Source organism: Serinus canaria, chromosome Z, assembly GCF_022539315.1.
Source record: "Serinus canaria isolate serCan28SL12 chromosome Z, serCan2020, whole genome shotgun sequence".
Classification (NCBI taxonomy): domain Eukaryota; kingdom Metazoa; phylum Chordata; class Aves; order Passeriformes; family Fringillidae; genus Serinus; species Serinus canaria.
In genome coordinates, this window is record NC_066343.1 from 24280090 (window position 1) to 24295259 (window position 15170).

The 15170-nt window shown below is 40.2% G+C and overlaps 1 protein-coding gene across 4 annotated transcripts; it reads left to right on the top strand.

Annotated features, from left to right (window-relative positions):
- The first annotated feature begins 2648 nt into the window (after nucleotides 1-2648).
- Nucleotides 2649-14748, top strand: INIP (INTS3 and NABP interacting protein). Of its 4 annotated transcripts, none has more exons than XM_050987094.1 (6): nucleotides 2649-2752; nucleotides 3162-3269; nucleotides 3815-3902; nucleotides 10474-10576; nucleotides 13054-13144; nucleotides 14074-14748. In XM_050987094.1, exons 3-6 carry the CDS (start codon nucleotides 3878-3880, stop codon nucleotides 14167-14169), a joined length of 315 nt encoding a protein of 104 aa, XP_050843051.1. In that variant the 5' UTR covers nucleotides 2649-2752; nucleotides 3162-3269; nucleotides 3815-3877; the 3' UTR covers nucleotides 14170-14748. The 4 variants fall into 4 exon arrangements, with proteins under 4 accessions (XP_050843051.1, XP_050843050.1, XP_050843052.1 ...); XM_050987093.1 differs by having other exon boundaries at nucleotides 2650-2800; XM_050987095.1 differs by having other exon boundaries at nucleotides 2658-2761.
- Nucleotides 14749-15170: the final 422 nt, after the last annotated feature.

Genomic DNA, 15170 nt, shown 5'->3' on the forward strand with positions numbered 1-15170 from the left:
CTTATGCTGAACAAAAAGGAGGAGTTTCAAGCAAAAGTATTCTGACACATCGGAAATTAGACACCATTCTTTTAAAGGGTTACACTTCTTCCTGTTTCTAAAACCCAAGGAAAAATTAATTGATACTATATGGATGTGAAACTCCTCCCAAAACTGAGGGATCATTTGACTTGAGGCATGATCATGTTTTCGTAGAGATGCTTGAAGTTACTGCTCTGATCAACATTCACCACACTTGTACAGAAATGTAGAATTAATGAGTCCCAGCTTTTCTTCATCTAAGTTTCCTTGCTGATCACTCTTCCTCCTTGCCCTGCTGCTTCTTCCTTCTCTATCTTCCTTTCCTGATCCCCAAACAAGGACCACTGTCCACTAATTAATTCTTCTTGCCAGGATTAGCTGTATAAAGAGGAACACAGCAGGTAGACCTGTCTGCCTCAAACTGGATCTTTTCAGAATCACTTACATACTCAGTCCTGGAATGACATCACAGAGAATTGCACCAGGTAGGATTATTAGTTTGGATGCTCTTCACTCACCCTGCTCCTCAGCAGTTAATGATTGCAAGTGAGGTGTCAAGATAAAACAGTCTGCAAATCATCCAAGGGATAATTAAAAGGAGAAAAAATAGCACAGACTACATTTCCAAAGGCAGAATGAGAAAAAACAAAATTAAACAAGGCAAAAAACAATACCAAAACAGAATCAGGAAGGCAGGTGCTCAGTCAGCTGCTCACGCAAAGAGAACAGTTGACAAAAATACAAGTATGTGGGAATGGCAGCAACGTTTGCTTCCCACAGTATTAATCAACAGGGCTTTAAAGCAAACAGAAAACTCCCTGAGATTGTCCGCTGGTTTGGGTACAGGCACACACAGCCCTACACAAACACACACACACACACACAAACACACTGCTTTTACCAGGCAAACAATCCAGGTAACTAAATTCTACATCTAGACATTACAAGTTTTCAGACACAAATTTGTTCAGTTTTACAAATGTCAAACACTGTGGGTGTCTGAAAAGTATAAATGGAAGGACAGCATACTTGGTTAGCAGATTGCTGCCCATCTCATAGAATCCATGTGAATAAAAACTAAGGCACACTATTTTTAGGACAAATCAATCCATTATTATAGACACTAACAAGATTTATATGTATTCTGCACACTCTCAAAAATGTAATTTATTACCTCAAGTTAGTAAAGCTGGCTGCAGCACATCTTTAGAAATTGTTAATTGCCTTCAATATTTCTGTATATATGTGGTTGTCCAAGCTAATGAATTAATGTGACATTTACCACCATATACACCATATGCGTGTTCTTACCAATATAAATAGTTCCATTGTAACTAAATCAACAGTTTTTAATAAGCTCTTTTTCCACTTTAGGCCTGAAGAGTGAGGACGTTTGGACTTCTAGCATTTGATGACAGAGAAAGTAGATGAAATCAAATGCCCTGCAGCATGCAGAAGGTTTGACTACTAGATCCAATTGCTGTAAGGGTCATTTGCTCAGAAGTGCCTGTCACATACACCATCAAAACCTGAATATCCAAAAATTTAATATCCTGCAGTAAAAGCATATCTACATAGACATGTTGAACTAAGTAATAAAAAAAAGTAACTGTTTTTCTGTTCTTATCCTTACATTCAGCTAGAGAAGAAAAAGGGTCTTTATTTCATGAAAATTGTTTAGTGCTTTAAAAAAAATCCTGCATATCAAACTGAAGCAGACAATGTGACTGATTTTTGGCTGCAGAGAGGTCAGAGGTGGCTCTATCTGTATGCAGTCTTTAAATTATTTATTTACAGCAGTCCTTAATAATTGATTTATGTACAATCAAAGCTACAGCTACTACTCAGTCTGATTTGATTCAAGTATTTTAACCACAAGGGCATAAAAAAATGAGATTGCTGCTTCAAGACTATGGATTATTCCCCAGGTCAGACCGGAACACTTAATCGGATACCCTCATCTATACCGTTGTTACTTGACATTCCAAAAGCAAACCATGCACTAGTTCCATGAACAAACCTTCTCACGAATTAATTCCAAATATTGCTGCTGTATTCAAACACAATCTGCATGGCAGTGATTTAAAGAAAAAAAAGAAACAGGAGGAGAGGACACAACCTCAAGTTCCACCAAGAGAGGTTCTTCCCTGTAAGAGCGATTAGATTTTGGAATGAGTTGCCAAGGCAACGGAGGTGGTGGAGTCAGCGTCCCTGGAAGTGTTAAGCAATAACTGGATGTGGCACTCAGTGCCATGGTCTGGCTGACAGGGTGGTGCTGGGTCACAGGTTGGACTACATGAGCCCGGAGGTCTTTTCCAACCTGATTCCATGACCCCTTCCCTTCCACTTGTGGGTTTTTTTACTACTTAACCTCGACGCTGCATGCAGTCCCCATTGGGAGGAACAAGCCTGAAACCCTGGCGCTTGCTCCTGTCTCCTGGCGGATGCCTCCGGCAGGAGCCAACACAAACAAAGCGCTGCCGTACGGCCGAACGCCACACACCGGCCGGCCGGCCGGCGGCCCCACACGCAGAGCCCCCACCCTTCCGGGCGTCGGCAGGGTCAGGGGAGGGTACGGGAAGAGAGAAGGGCGAGGGGAGGGGACAGGAAGAGAGGAGGGCGCGGGAACTGCGAGGGGAGGGCACGGGAACAGAAGAGGGCGCGGCCGCCGTCGCGCTGTGCGAGCGTCACGAGCAGAGGGCGGAGGCGGCGCGGCCGCGCTGCGGGAAGGGTGAGCCGGGTAAAAGGAGCCGGAGCCCCGCGGTCTCTGGTCGTGGAGGTGGGTGGCGGGCGGGACTGCAGGGGCCTGGGCCAGGGCCAGGCCGGCTGGGGGGGGCATCGCCCCCGGGCCGGGGAGAGCCGGCGAGGCCGTCCGTCCATTGTGGGCGGGAGGGAAAAGGCGAGCGGGAGGGCCCATTCCCGAGTGCGGGGGGGGGAGTGGGCAGTGGAGGGAGTGGGTCAGGCCGTCCATGGCTCTTGGGGAAACCCGTCCCGACCGCTCTCACTGCGCTTAATTAATACTGTCATTGAGCTATTGATTCGCAGCAGCATTGCTGCTCAAGGACCCACAGGTCCAGAGCCTGGCGATGACACGGTTTCCTGTGGAAGTGTGACTGACTTGTTCTTCACGTTTCCTGCAGGATTCAGCGTTCCCATCTCTCGCCTCCGGCTGGCTGAGCCAGAGCTCTTCGCCACTGCCCTTTATAGCCTGGCACCTTGATGGAAACAGATGTTGATGGTGGTCCGAGGTGACGTACGACCGAGGAGAAGCAGGGCCTCCTTTTTTTGTTTTGTCACATCTGCAGCCAACTTTGGCTGGCCTTATCTCTGGGATTTAAATTGCCTCTCCTCAAACAATCAAGTTTTCTTGAGTTAGAGCCTAAACTGGGTTCTTCTAAGGCCTCAGCTTTTAAGGACTACAGAGGTTTGATGTGATTCTTAAGTGTAGTCTGACATACCTTGTCAGGAAGAAGTTCTGTTGGGAAAATGGGTGTATGACTCCAATTATCTATATTATTTTTACTAGAACAGAAAATACAAGAAATTACTCTACTTCTGGAATATGAAAAAAAGGATTGATCGCAGCCCTTGGTATTTTGAGCCTAAATTTTCAGTCAGAACAATATAAACTGTATAATACATTTAAAGCATATAATACATTTAAAGCAGCATACGTGCTGTGTTCAGCTTGTGCTTTCTAGCAGTTGCCATATTTATGAAGCCTCTAAAAGATTGAATTCCAAACTCTTCTTTTAAAGGAGTATGTTCATCTTATATTGTGCCTGTTTTGCAGATATTTCTGGGGGTTAAAAGATTTGAGCTCCAGCTGAATAAAACAAGGGCTGAAAATTGAAGGATGGCAGCAAATCCTTCAGGACAAGGTAGGTTTTAATTTAAATATTTGAGGGAAAAGTGAGTGCAAAATTTCAGTGAAGTCACCATAACTGTAAGTTTATTATTATGGAAAGATGAAGAAAGGAAAGAGAAGTGGGGCTGAAAGCGGCAGAAAGGCAGCAATTCTTCTGGGACAAAGTACGCACACATGTAATGGTTGAAAAAGACCACTGGTGGCTGAGAAGCTCTTCATTACTGAGCATAATGTTGTGCTCAGCATTAGGAGGTATGTATCATGCCTGTGGTACAGTGATCATTTCCTGAAGCTTATTTCAGATACTTACAGCACTTGGCCTTGAACATGACTTGCAGCAATTGCACTCAACATCAGAGAACAGCCAGAAGTCAAATACATTCCATGGGAACAGCAAGACCCAGGCAGTAGTATCTGTCACAGGCAGCAATTGGCCAGGCCTAGGAGGAAAAAGCCAATTAAAACCATAATGGTAATTGTGCTGAAATGTTTCTTTATACCAAGATACATCTCAATTGTATCCTTAAAATAATAAAAATCTTAGTAATGATCCATCTCTCCAGGTGGTGCATGTGCTTTAGAGGGGGCTGAAGGTCTGGAGGTGTCACCCAGTAAATTTGAAGGAGGATCTTAAATCGCCCTCTAGAGGTGTTTTCTGGAAACCTTAGGGGGAGCTCTGAGGCTTTTCCTACATGGAAGAGCTGGGGAGAAAGCTTCTCTGGTATAGCTCTTCCCTTACTTGGTTATGAGAAGTAAATTCTGGATTCAGTTTCCCAGCAAGTGGAGATTTTTTTCAGCTCTGTCTTTGTGTCTTTATCTCAAGCAGTCCTGCAAACCTGGTGTTGCTGGATGATATTTTGGGGGATATCATGTGACTCCAAACCACAGATTTTACTTGCTGCTTGATGAAAAGGAGGTAGTTTCAAGAATGCTTTTTGAGATTTTGTGAGGTGTTGAGAGAGAAGTACTGCAGATTGCAGAGCTGTCCGTTTACAAATTTTAACTCTGAGAAAGTTTGGTACATAATGGTAAATCTTGCTTTTATTCTGTGAACACCAAATTAGCATCATTGCAAGGAATAAAATGTTGTCATAGAGAGTCAAAAGCTGCTTCTTCTTAAGGATGTTGGTTTACTGAGAGAAGGGATTTTAAGGCCAGAATACCTTTGCTTCCCTCCAGATTTCAGAGTCTTATAATTTAATAGAGCCTTGGAATATTTTATATTTGGGATATCCTTTACAGACTCATTAAAGGAACTGTCCAGTTACTATTTGAAATTTGTTTGCACTAAGGAGACAAGAAACACTATCACATTTAATTACCAAATAAGCCTATAAGTAGTACAACTAGGAAAATTAGAAAGGAACAGGTAAATATAAACCACAGTTCAGAGTTTCTGTCTTTGCTAGATGCAGTCTGGTAGTGAAAAGAACTGTGAAAAACACTGCATTTTTAGCTTGCCTCTTGGCATTTGTGTTAATACCTTTCAAGGAATCCATTCTCTTCACTTGGACAAAAATAATACAGGTTTACTGAAATGCTCACCAGAAGGGTTATGCAGAACTGAAAGGATGAATTAAACATTAGCCTTCTACATAGGTAGACTGTGATGGGAATTTTTTGTACTGAATTACTGCTTTTCCTTTGATTAGTATCAGGTATTATCTAAGGAGTAAATTTGAGTTTTCCATTGATAACAGACTTGGACTATAAAAGTAAGATTTTTTGGACCAGACTTTTATTCACTGGCCTCTTAGAAAAGCTCTCTTGGTGGTGAGCTGCATATGAGTGCTGAAAAACCAAGAAGAATTAAATGAAAAGCCTTATTTCAGTTCATTAGTACCACAGAGAACTGATGGCATGAGACTGACTGTGGCATTTCAAGCCATGGAAGGTCTTGCTCTGTGCTGTGTGTTGTCCATCACATGCACTCATTAACCAGTGATACACTTTGAGGAGTAGAAGTCAGCTTCTGAATTACAGCAAATACTTCCAGGTGCTCAGGAATACACTGCTCCTACTGCAGTACTTCACAGTACTTAGGCATCATGTATTCATCAGGCTGCTCCTGTGAAATGCCTTTGCTTGTGTGCAGCAAGGCCAGAGCCTTGCTGTGTGTGACAGAATTAGCAACTCTGCATGTGAGTCCTCCTTGAGGAAGCCCTCTGACATGAGAGAAATGTAACTGCTCAGAACAGAATTCTCCTTTTGGTCCGCAGAGGTGGAAAAGATACAGATCCTGCTTCAGACAGGGCTGAACATTTCAGAAAATAGGAGTTCTAGTATGTTGGAAGAAGAAGCTCTTGAAATATGAACAGAATTCTAAGTTTTGGGCTGCAGCAATTCTGGAGTCTCTTTATGTCCTGAGAGTTGTTTATGCTTTTCCCTAGAGGTATGTGGGAGCATTCACAGAGCACAGTCTAAGCAGCTAGATTTGCCTCTCTGTTCACCAAGTCTGAAAAGGAAGATTGTGCTGCTCTGCACTGAATTATGTCACCATCTACACATTTTGCTCTTCCCCATCTGAGTCTGATCTGTGTGTACGTGTAGTACTTGAGAAGTTTGCAGCCATAAAGCTGTCAATTACTTATATTCAGCTATGTATGTTGCTGTTTTCTGGAGGCACAGACAAAATACTAATGTATTTTTAAGTAATTCAACTTAATTTACTGAATAACCAGTATACCTTTTGTTTCATTGTCATACAAAGTGTATGAAAGCATATCCAGATGTAAATTTTTACTGAAAGTATTGGCACGTAGCAGACGGTTAGTTGTTGTTTTGAGATGCCAGTCATCATAAGCAGAAGAGGCCATCAAAATAGAATTACTCCATTTTCTTCACAAGTAGTGTGTGTTTAATATGGACTTTAGATTCTGCTTTTTAAGAGGATGCTGCCTCACTTCATGAATGCTGCCATTTATAGAAACATGCACTTCAGTAAAGTAATTGCTTTAAGTCCTTTCTGAATTGAGCAGACAGGAGAAAATGCAGTGCCTTTCAATGTTCAGAGTTTGGAGCTGACATACAGCTTTGAAAACATTTTCTGAGTAAAAGTGTATCTTGGACAAAGTAACAGAGGGCTTTCTAGTGCTGTTACATATCTGGATAAATTATAAGTGGTGCATCTTGGAAAAAACTTAAATGTGCTGTGAATTTGAAGCAACAAATCAAGGAAACAGATAAGGAGAAAAGATAACCAATGAAAAGGAAAAATTTAGAACAGATAAAGGTAATGCTGTTGCTTGCCACACAGAGTTAGTTAGAAGAACTAACCGACATAGGAAACGGTTAGATAGGGTGGTAGATAAAATGTTCAGATTAGGTTAAAGAGAGAGGCTTGCTGTAAGCTCTTAAATCTGCCAGTATCACTCAGCAAGGTTTCAGCTTTCAGTGGCTTTCTGCCTTTTGTGTGCAGAAAATAGGTGCAAGTAATCTTTCTGGTCCTGCACAAATACAATGCTTGATGTCAGAAACAGAGGTGTCAAAAAGGTTTAAATTTTAAATGTCCTGAATTTGCTACATTGGCAAGTAATCTGAGGATCTAGGTGCTCAATTTGACATCTGACACTGCTGTGATCTATTTAGCTGCCTTGAATAGATTGTTTTGTGTCAGGACTCATGTCAGCAAAGCAGGGAAAAATATTTATAAACTGCAATATTCAAACTGTTTGAGCTCAAAATATTAGTGCAACTCATGCCAGTGACGTGAAGTCTAGATTCAGAGCTCTGTTAGGAAGTTTCTGTGTTTGAAAATCTGCGCTGGTTTTCACAGATGGGAACCTGGTCTGTACTAAAGATGGCTTTTGATTTTTGCATGTCCACATTTTTAGTAGTAGAAAGCAGAACAGACAAATCTTGCGGATGAAATATTACTCTTATTTATAATTGAAGCAGGAAACTTCTGTAGGAGTTTCAAATTGATCTTTTTGAAAGCATTTTGGGTTCCTCAACAGGGAAGAATCTAAATGAAAATTTTGCTTATTTATTGCCATTTATGGTTAATTACTTTCTAAAGATGCCAGAATTTCTGTGTAAAATGGATTTCTCATGTTCCACCCCTTCCATTGTTAACCTTTAAAGGAACAGGCTTTACTTTGCACATTGAAGAACTTTACCTGCAGGAAGATCGCGTTGCTCAGCTGAGGAGTACTAACATGTATATGTTGAATTTGCTCCTCCACTTTTTTAAACAGGCTTTTTTTTCTTTACCAATAACAAATTCTCTTAAACAAATTACTTTTTCAGCACAGCAGGTTGCTGATGGTTACTGTCTGAACTCTAATGCAAAATACTACTTTAAAAAAACCCAACCAATAAGCAGTCAAACAAAAAACACACCACAAAAGCTCTTAGTAGCAGTATGAGGAAAGAAAAGTTACTTGGGTTACTTGGACTACCTCTGGAGTTTCTTCCAGAAGATACTGTAACAAGACTCAAAATAGAAGACAGAGTCTTCTTCTGTTTCTGATCACAGTTTAAAAACAGCATTTAAAATGTCTCAGGCTTTTCTGAATCATACCATCTGTTTCATGATAAATTTAAGTATATTTAATCTTTATTTTTTTAGATCACAAAATTTATATTAAAAAGTGGTCTCCTTTTTCTTTCCATAACCGTCATATCTTGTGAATTCCGAGCATGCATTTAAATTTATGTAGTTTAGGATAAGCAAGCAGTATCAGTAGGGTGCTGAGTAATATGTCAAGTATAACAGTTTTTGGATTAAAATTGTGTAGAATGAGCATACAAACATATGGTTGTTTTAGGTCAGGCCCTCTAAGAGGTGATTCAGTCATCCTGTCCACACATTGTCTCCAAAATTTACAGGAAAGTAAAGTCTGCTGGGCTAGCTGCAGGTCAGAGATACTAAATCCTAGCTTGTTGGCAAGAATTGTCAGCCTTATATCCAAAGAGCAGAGAAACATCAAAGGCCTGAATCAGTGCTCTTATCAAACAGAGTTTAAGTGGAGGTAATGCTACATAGGAAGGAGAGATTAGTGGACAGAAAAATTCCAGTTAATTAAATATAACTGAAAATCATGTTAACAAATGCCGAAATAATTGTGGGTGATCTTACATAAAACCATAGTTCAATATAATCAAAAGACTGCTCCTTTCAAGAACTCTTGTGACACTGAAGTTTATGGATGTGTATATTAGGCATGGTACAAGAAAAAGGTGAGAGTTTGATAGAAAGGCAGTACAGATGTTATTTAGAGTTGAAGGTTTCTCTCTGGTGATTCTCTCCTTCATTAAACTATGCAAATGAAAGGTATTCTGGATTATTGAGCATCAGCACAAGGTCAAAGAGGATGAACTTCAGGTGCAGCAACTGAAAATAAATCATTTTACCTTGACATGCTAATACTCTCCTTAAGAGCTACCATGTGTGGCCTTCCTCACAGCCTTTGGGCTTCCAGGTTTTAGTGCTGCCACTAAGACAGTTGGCAGGGCAGGGACACAGCACACAGCAACTTCCAGGGGGATTCTTTGACTTTTTGTGTGGAGGAAATAAAGGAGAGCTTGACTTTTACTTAACTTTTTTTTTTTTTTAAATGATGTTGTCATCACTTGTTATTTATAGAACAGCAGCAAATAAGAGATTCAAGAAGTGTGTATTTCTGACATGAGGAGTGTCCTTGGTGGCATTGAGGTGTGTAAGAGTCAGCTCTGGAGCTGTTGTCCTCAGCTGTGCTCTTTGGGCATACTGGGCAACAGCAGGGGCTTGTGCCTCTGGTTTGAGGGCTGCAGTGAGACCCTTCATTGTATGAGTCCTGTGTAGGTACACGAGTTTTGCCATGTTTGCATTTAGAAGGCAACTTCGAAAAATACATAGATGGCAGCTCTTTTGGGCATTTTTGAAATTATCTCAAATCACCCTACTTCCTGACCCCTTCCCTAGTATTCAAGGTCGCTTTGGAAGAACAATGAAAGCAAATGGAGGTCACATTCTTATATTGTGTACAGACAGTTTAATAGTTTAAATTTGCTTCTGTATTCCAGCATTTGATCATACTCAGAATAAGGGTAGTGTGTATAGGGCACATTATATTTAAACTTTTCTTCATAGATTGAGTGAAACATGTTTGTGTAAACACAGCTGCAAGCTTAGTGATTTGCTCATTCTTACCTGTTATATATATGAAATGCTTGTATTACAGTTTGAGTTCACCGACATGAGAAATTAAGCTACATGAATATATTACTCCATTGTTATTGTTGAGTTGAACACAGTCAAAAAGTTGACTACTTTTTAAATTTAGAAACTGGTAATTTTACTACTTTTTTTGGAAGGCAGCTATTTGATCATAAACCTTGATTGTAGCTCCAGAGCTGGCTTGGGAAGGGTTAGGCTCTAACTTGAGTTAAAAGCCTCTGTTTAAAATGTAATAATATGCATGATAGCTTATGGAAGCTATTGCATGCTGAAAATGAAGCCTGTTTAATAATAGTCTTTCAAGTGAAGATCAGTGTATTCATCTTAGAGTAATTTTCTACGAGGATTTCTAATTCTACCAGGTTAGAGTTGGGCCACAGAAGTCAAATAAATATCTCTAATATTTTTCTGTCATTCTCACCAGGTTTCCAGAATAAAAATAGGGTTGCAATCCTGGCAGAACTAGACAAGGAGAAGAGAAAGTTACTTATGCAAAACCAGTCTTCCACAAATCACCCTGGAGCCAGGTATTTTATGTTCTTCGACCTGTTGGGTCATCACTGATTACATCAAGGAAAAAAAAAGCCAAACAGCTAGTGAGCTGTAAACTTATGTAAATACTTAATAGAAGTGTATTCTGACCATCTTTAATAATAAGGCAGAAGGACATTGCTCTTCAGGAACGTATTAGTATTTAAAGTGGTTCACATAGCATGAATTTTGGCTAATATTGTTTCCATTTGAGAATGAGAGAAGCAGATTTGCTTACTCAAGTGTATTAAAGTCTACCATAAAGAAAAATCAGGAAGCGGACACTGAGAAAACATTTCATTATTAAGCTGAAATGCTCTGGGGAAGTAGCAGACCATTAGGTTCAGGATTCTTAGAGAAGAGCAATTACAGTAGGAGTGAGTTATTCTTGAAACTCCCTATGTGCAAGATGAAACCACTGAATGTTACAGCAGATAATCCTGTAAAAGATGCTGTGTTGTAGGGGTGATTCTACACCATAAAGTGTAATAGTCTAATCTGAGATGAAGGGTGTTACTGGGGTTTCTTCCATACAAGACAAGAAGATCAGATTTTTGTCATAAATCAGTAACTCGAAAATCGCACAACAACTTATGAAGAGAAATAGACATCCTTACACTTTGAGGTTATGGTGAAGTGAGTTCAGTGCCATCTTCTAGACACAGTGTAACCCACAACACCTGTATAAGAGTCAAATACTCTGACTACAGTCTGAGTGCTGCCCATGTCTTTTCTTCTGAGAGATTCCACGGCACTTTTAATTCCTTCATAATGTCAAAAAACATGCAGAATACTTGAAATTGCCTGATGTAGACTTCTGAGTGAGCCAAGAAGTTATTAATAATAACTTTATGTGGTTATTACTTGAGCAAAATTGTTGGAAAGAAAATCAGAATGTAATACTGTTATGTACAGCTCCTGGCAGCAGTGTTTCTGTGCTTAATTGTAAGTTCAACAGAGCTTCAGGGAGTGTCTGTTTACTCTCTTTTTTCTTTAAGGAAATACAACACTGTATTCTATGAGCAGAATTAGAATTTTCTAGTTTTGAAGGTGGACATGGGTGGAACCTCCAATGCAGCAGTCAGACTCTGCTTTGGTGTGGTGGGCTGATGTGTGATTTTTGAGAAGCTGACAGTTTTTTGATGTTGTGCCAAAGGTCTTGGACCACAGAGTTGTCAGAATTGAGACCACAAAAATTGTGCAAACTTGGCCAAAAAGCCCAACAGTGGCAGGGACAGCGTAAGGTTGAATGGGTTAGTTGATTTCTGGACTTGGCATGTGAAAATCCTGTATCCAAGAACAGAAGACTTCTTTTGAAAAATGTCAGCTTATGGTGGAGCCTTAAGCTTATCTACAGAAAGCATATTGAAAAGTTAGAGAGTACAGATTACAAATTGCAAATTGAATACCTCCAAAATCACTGAAAATACTGTTTGAAATAAACTGAGTAGTACTCTTCTCCAGCAGTGAAACTTATCTTAATGCTTGCCATAAGCAAATATTTTTCTGAATTGTTTAGCTTTTGTTATGCATTTAGGCATAGATTTGGCTGCAGATCTTTTCATGAGCATGGCTGCTTCTCAAAAACTGATTTATTAAATCAGCTGTTGATATTGAAACTGCTGGTAAAATTCTGTTGATGAATTTGCTTGGAATCCTTGTTGTTAGTACTTCTGTCTCTGTGATTAGGTAAGAGCAGGGATTTCAGCAGCAGTCTCCATTGACAGTTTCAGAGGTAGCTGGGAATTGTCTTGCGATACAGTTCTAATGGCAACCCTCACCTGATATCCGTGTTACTTTATATATAGTGTTGGAGGTGCTTTTTATGTCTTCTTTTTGGTTTAAGAAGGCAGACTAAGGTATAAAAGACAAGAAAAAACATCAGTAAATTTTAGTTTGAAACTTTATGCTGCAGTGAGATAGATACGCTAGATCAGTTTTAGGTACTCCAAGCTGTTACCCAAAGGATCGTTATTTCACTTAACATCAGTTGGAAGCTCCTTTATCAAAGGTAGTGAACTGCTTCCCCCCCCACCAAAGACCTATTCTTATATACTGAAGTCTGCAGAGCTCTTGTTAATGCTTCTGTTTGTCACAGATGTTTAGAACAGTCACTCGGTGAATGAGTGAAAGCACAAAGCTGCTTTTGAAATTCCTTGCATTGTCTAACACTGCAATAAAACCCAGTGGTTTCACTGACTTCAGTGGGACTCAACCCATGGGCAAAATCCACAACAGGCTTCAGGTTTAGTTTGGCAGGAATTGTTTATGATGGCTCAAATTATACAGCTGTGGTCACTCTATCTACCCTTTTTTTTCTCTTATATTTACAGATAGTAATTCCAAACAGTAACTGACAATTGTCAAGCCCTGAGTGAAATGAGAGCTCAGGAAGTCATGGTATCCATGGCTAGAATAGCAAGAACACATGTTTTGGCTGTGGCCTGTCATACTGTCTTGTTCTTTGTTGCAGCATTGCACTTGCAAGATCACCTCTGAATAAGGATTTCCGTGATCATGCTGAGCAACAGCACATTGCAGCACAGCAGAAGGCTGCACTGCAGGTGAGCTGATACAGTCAGTGTTCAGTTTGGCTCTGGTTTAGGTCCCTTCAGAGAGCAGCCTTGCTTCTAGAGATATTGAAAAGCCCCTTTTAGAGATTAGGTATCTCTCATTCCTGTGTTTGTCATAAGTGAAGTCTCTTTTGTTATGATGAAACAAGTCCTTGGGCATGTTTCATCATAACAAAAGAGACTTCATAACCCAGCCCCACAGCCATCTCGTTGTGTCTCTGTTGAACTCCCCCTTGTTTGTGTCTCAGACTGAGCTCAGATGGCTCCCCTTGGCCTGCTGGCCATGCTGGTGCTGGTGCAGCTCACTGTGCCAGTTAACCCTTGATCACTCCAAGGGCACACTAAAGGCTAAGGCTGAATTTGAGATCACAGGGCTCTTCCTTAGTGGTGGAGGGAGGGATTATGCAGAACATCTAACTTGCTGGAGTCCAGCCTTTGAATTGGGAAAGGGTATGTAGGATTTCACAAAGGTGTTTCAGAGCCATACAACAGCTGCCTTCCTCAGGTGAACAAGCATATATCTACATCACATGAGCAGAATCCTGGTGCCCCATGTTTGGGATTGTGTCTGGTGGCCCTCTGTGTAGCAGCTGTAATAAACCAAGAATTGCAAGCCATTATGTTTATGGAAGGGAGTGGAAGTGGAAACATGGGGTCTAGGCAAAGAAGAGCAATCAGGAGTTGATTTGCTCCACCTCCACGGAGTTGGCTGAAAAAAGCAGAAGAGAATGTCCAAGTTAAATGCCTTGGTGGGCCCTATTCTTACGTAGCTGATCTAAAATGCTGGGTTTGAATTTGACTGTCAGAATTAAGGAGCAAACTGGGAGAAATAAATAATTAATTCTGCAGAAGCCATGAAGTCTTGAATCATGTCAGTGCTGCAGGGAGAGATTCTATAACAAATGCTTTTCTCTTTCCAGCACGCACATGCACACTCCTCAGGATACTTCATAACTCAAGACTCTGCATTTGGAAATCTTATTCTTCCTGTCTTACCGCGACTTGAGGCAGAATGAGGAATGTTGTTTGTCACAGAAATTCAAGATCTGATTTTTATCCATAGCAGGAGCTGTCTGACCTTATAATTTCTTTATGTATCTTAAAACCTACTTTTTTTCTGGGTTCTTGCAAATGCCATTCAGGAGTGTGAGCTCTAATGATGGGGAAATAGTGTTGAAAATTTTTTATCCTGTATTTCTGTTCCTCTGTCGGGTCAAAGTCAAATGCAAGACTTTTCTTGGAGTTTGAAGTGCACAGGGTTTGCTCTTCCCTGTTTCAGTGCTTCCTTCAAATAAATGTCCAAACAGAGTCACCAGGAGATGCACAATCTGACAGCATTTGTGTTTCTTTTTATTATGTACAGGTATGACTTTTGTAATGAATAATGAAAATTATTTCTGTCCATCAAAACAGACACGAATTTGTCAAATGCATCAGCCAGTCTTCCTCCCCCACCCTCTCCTATGCAGGAACATTTCTGGTGTACTGTTTGCCATTGTACCATCATCTGGTCTTAAGTCCTTAGTTACAGTGTGGCTGTCTCTTACCTTGCTTTGTGAAATATGAAAATGAATTAAAGTGGGAAAAAAACAAAATGCTTCTAACATTCTTTTTACGGACAAAATGTCAAAAGTTCTCTGGATATCTCAGATGGAAAGTGTTGTCTGCAAAGACAATTCCATTTAAAAGGTCAAATTTTTCTAGTTACGCTTTTTTCGAGACTTGGTGTGTTTTATTTTTGTTCACTTTTTTCCTTGGTGTTTTTATCTCTGGTAAACAATTCTTCCTTCCTGATAGAAGAAAATCTATTGATCTTAAGGTCAATTATTTTGGAACTGTGATTGTGCTACCAGGATAAAGTAACTTAGAGTGAAAAATAGTCCTTACTTAGACTTTCTTATATGTCCACATCTTTGCTTATGCAGTTATGCTACTACACTGATTGCATTGCCTTTGCATTGCCTTAGAAAACAGAAAAGAGCAGGAAAACTTCCATGAGAATGATAAATCAGAAAGC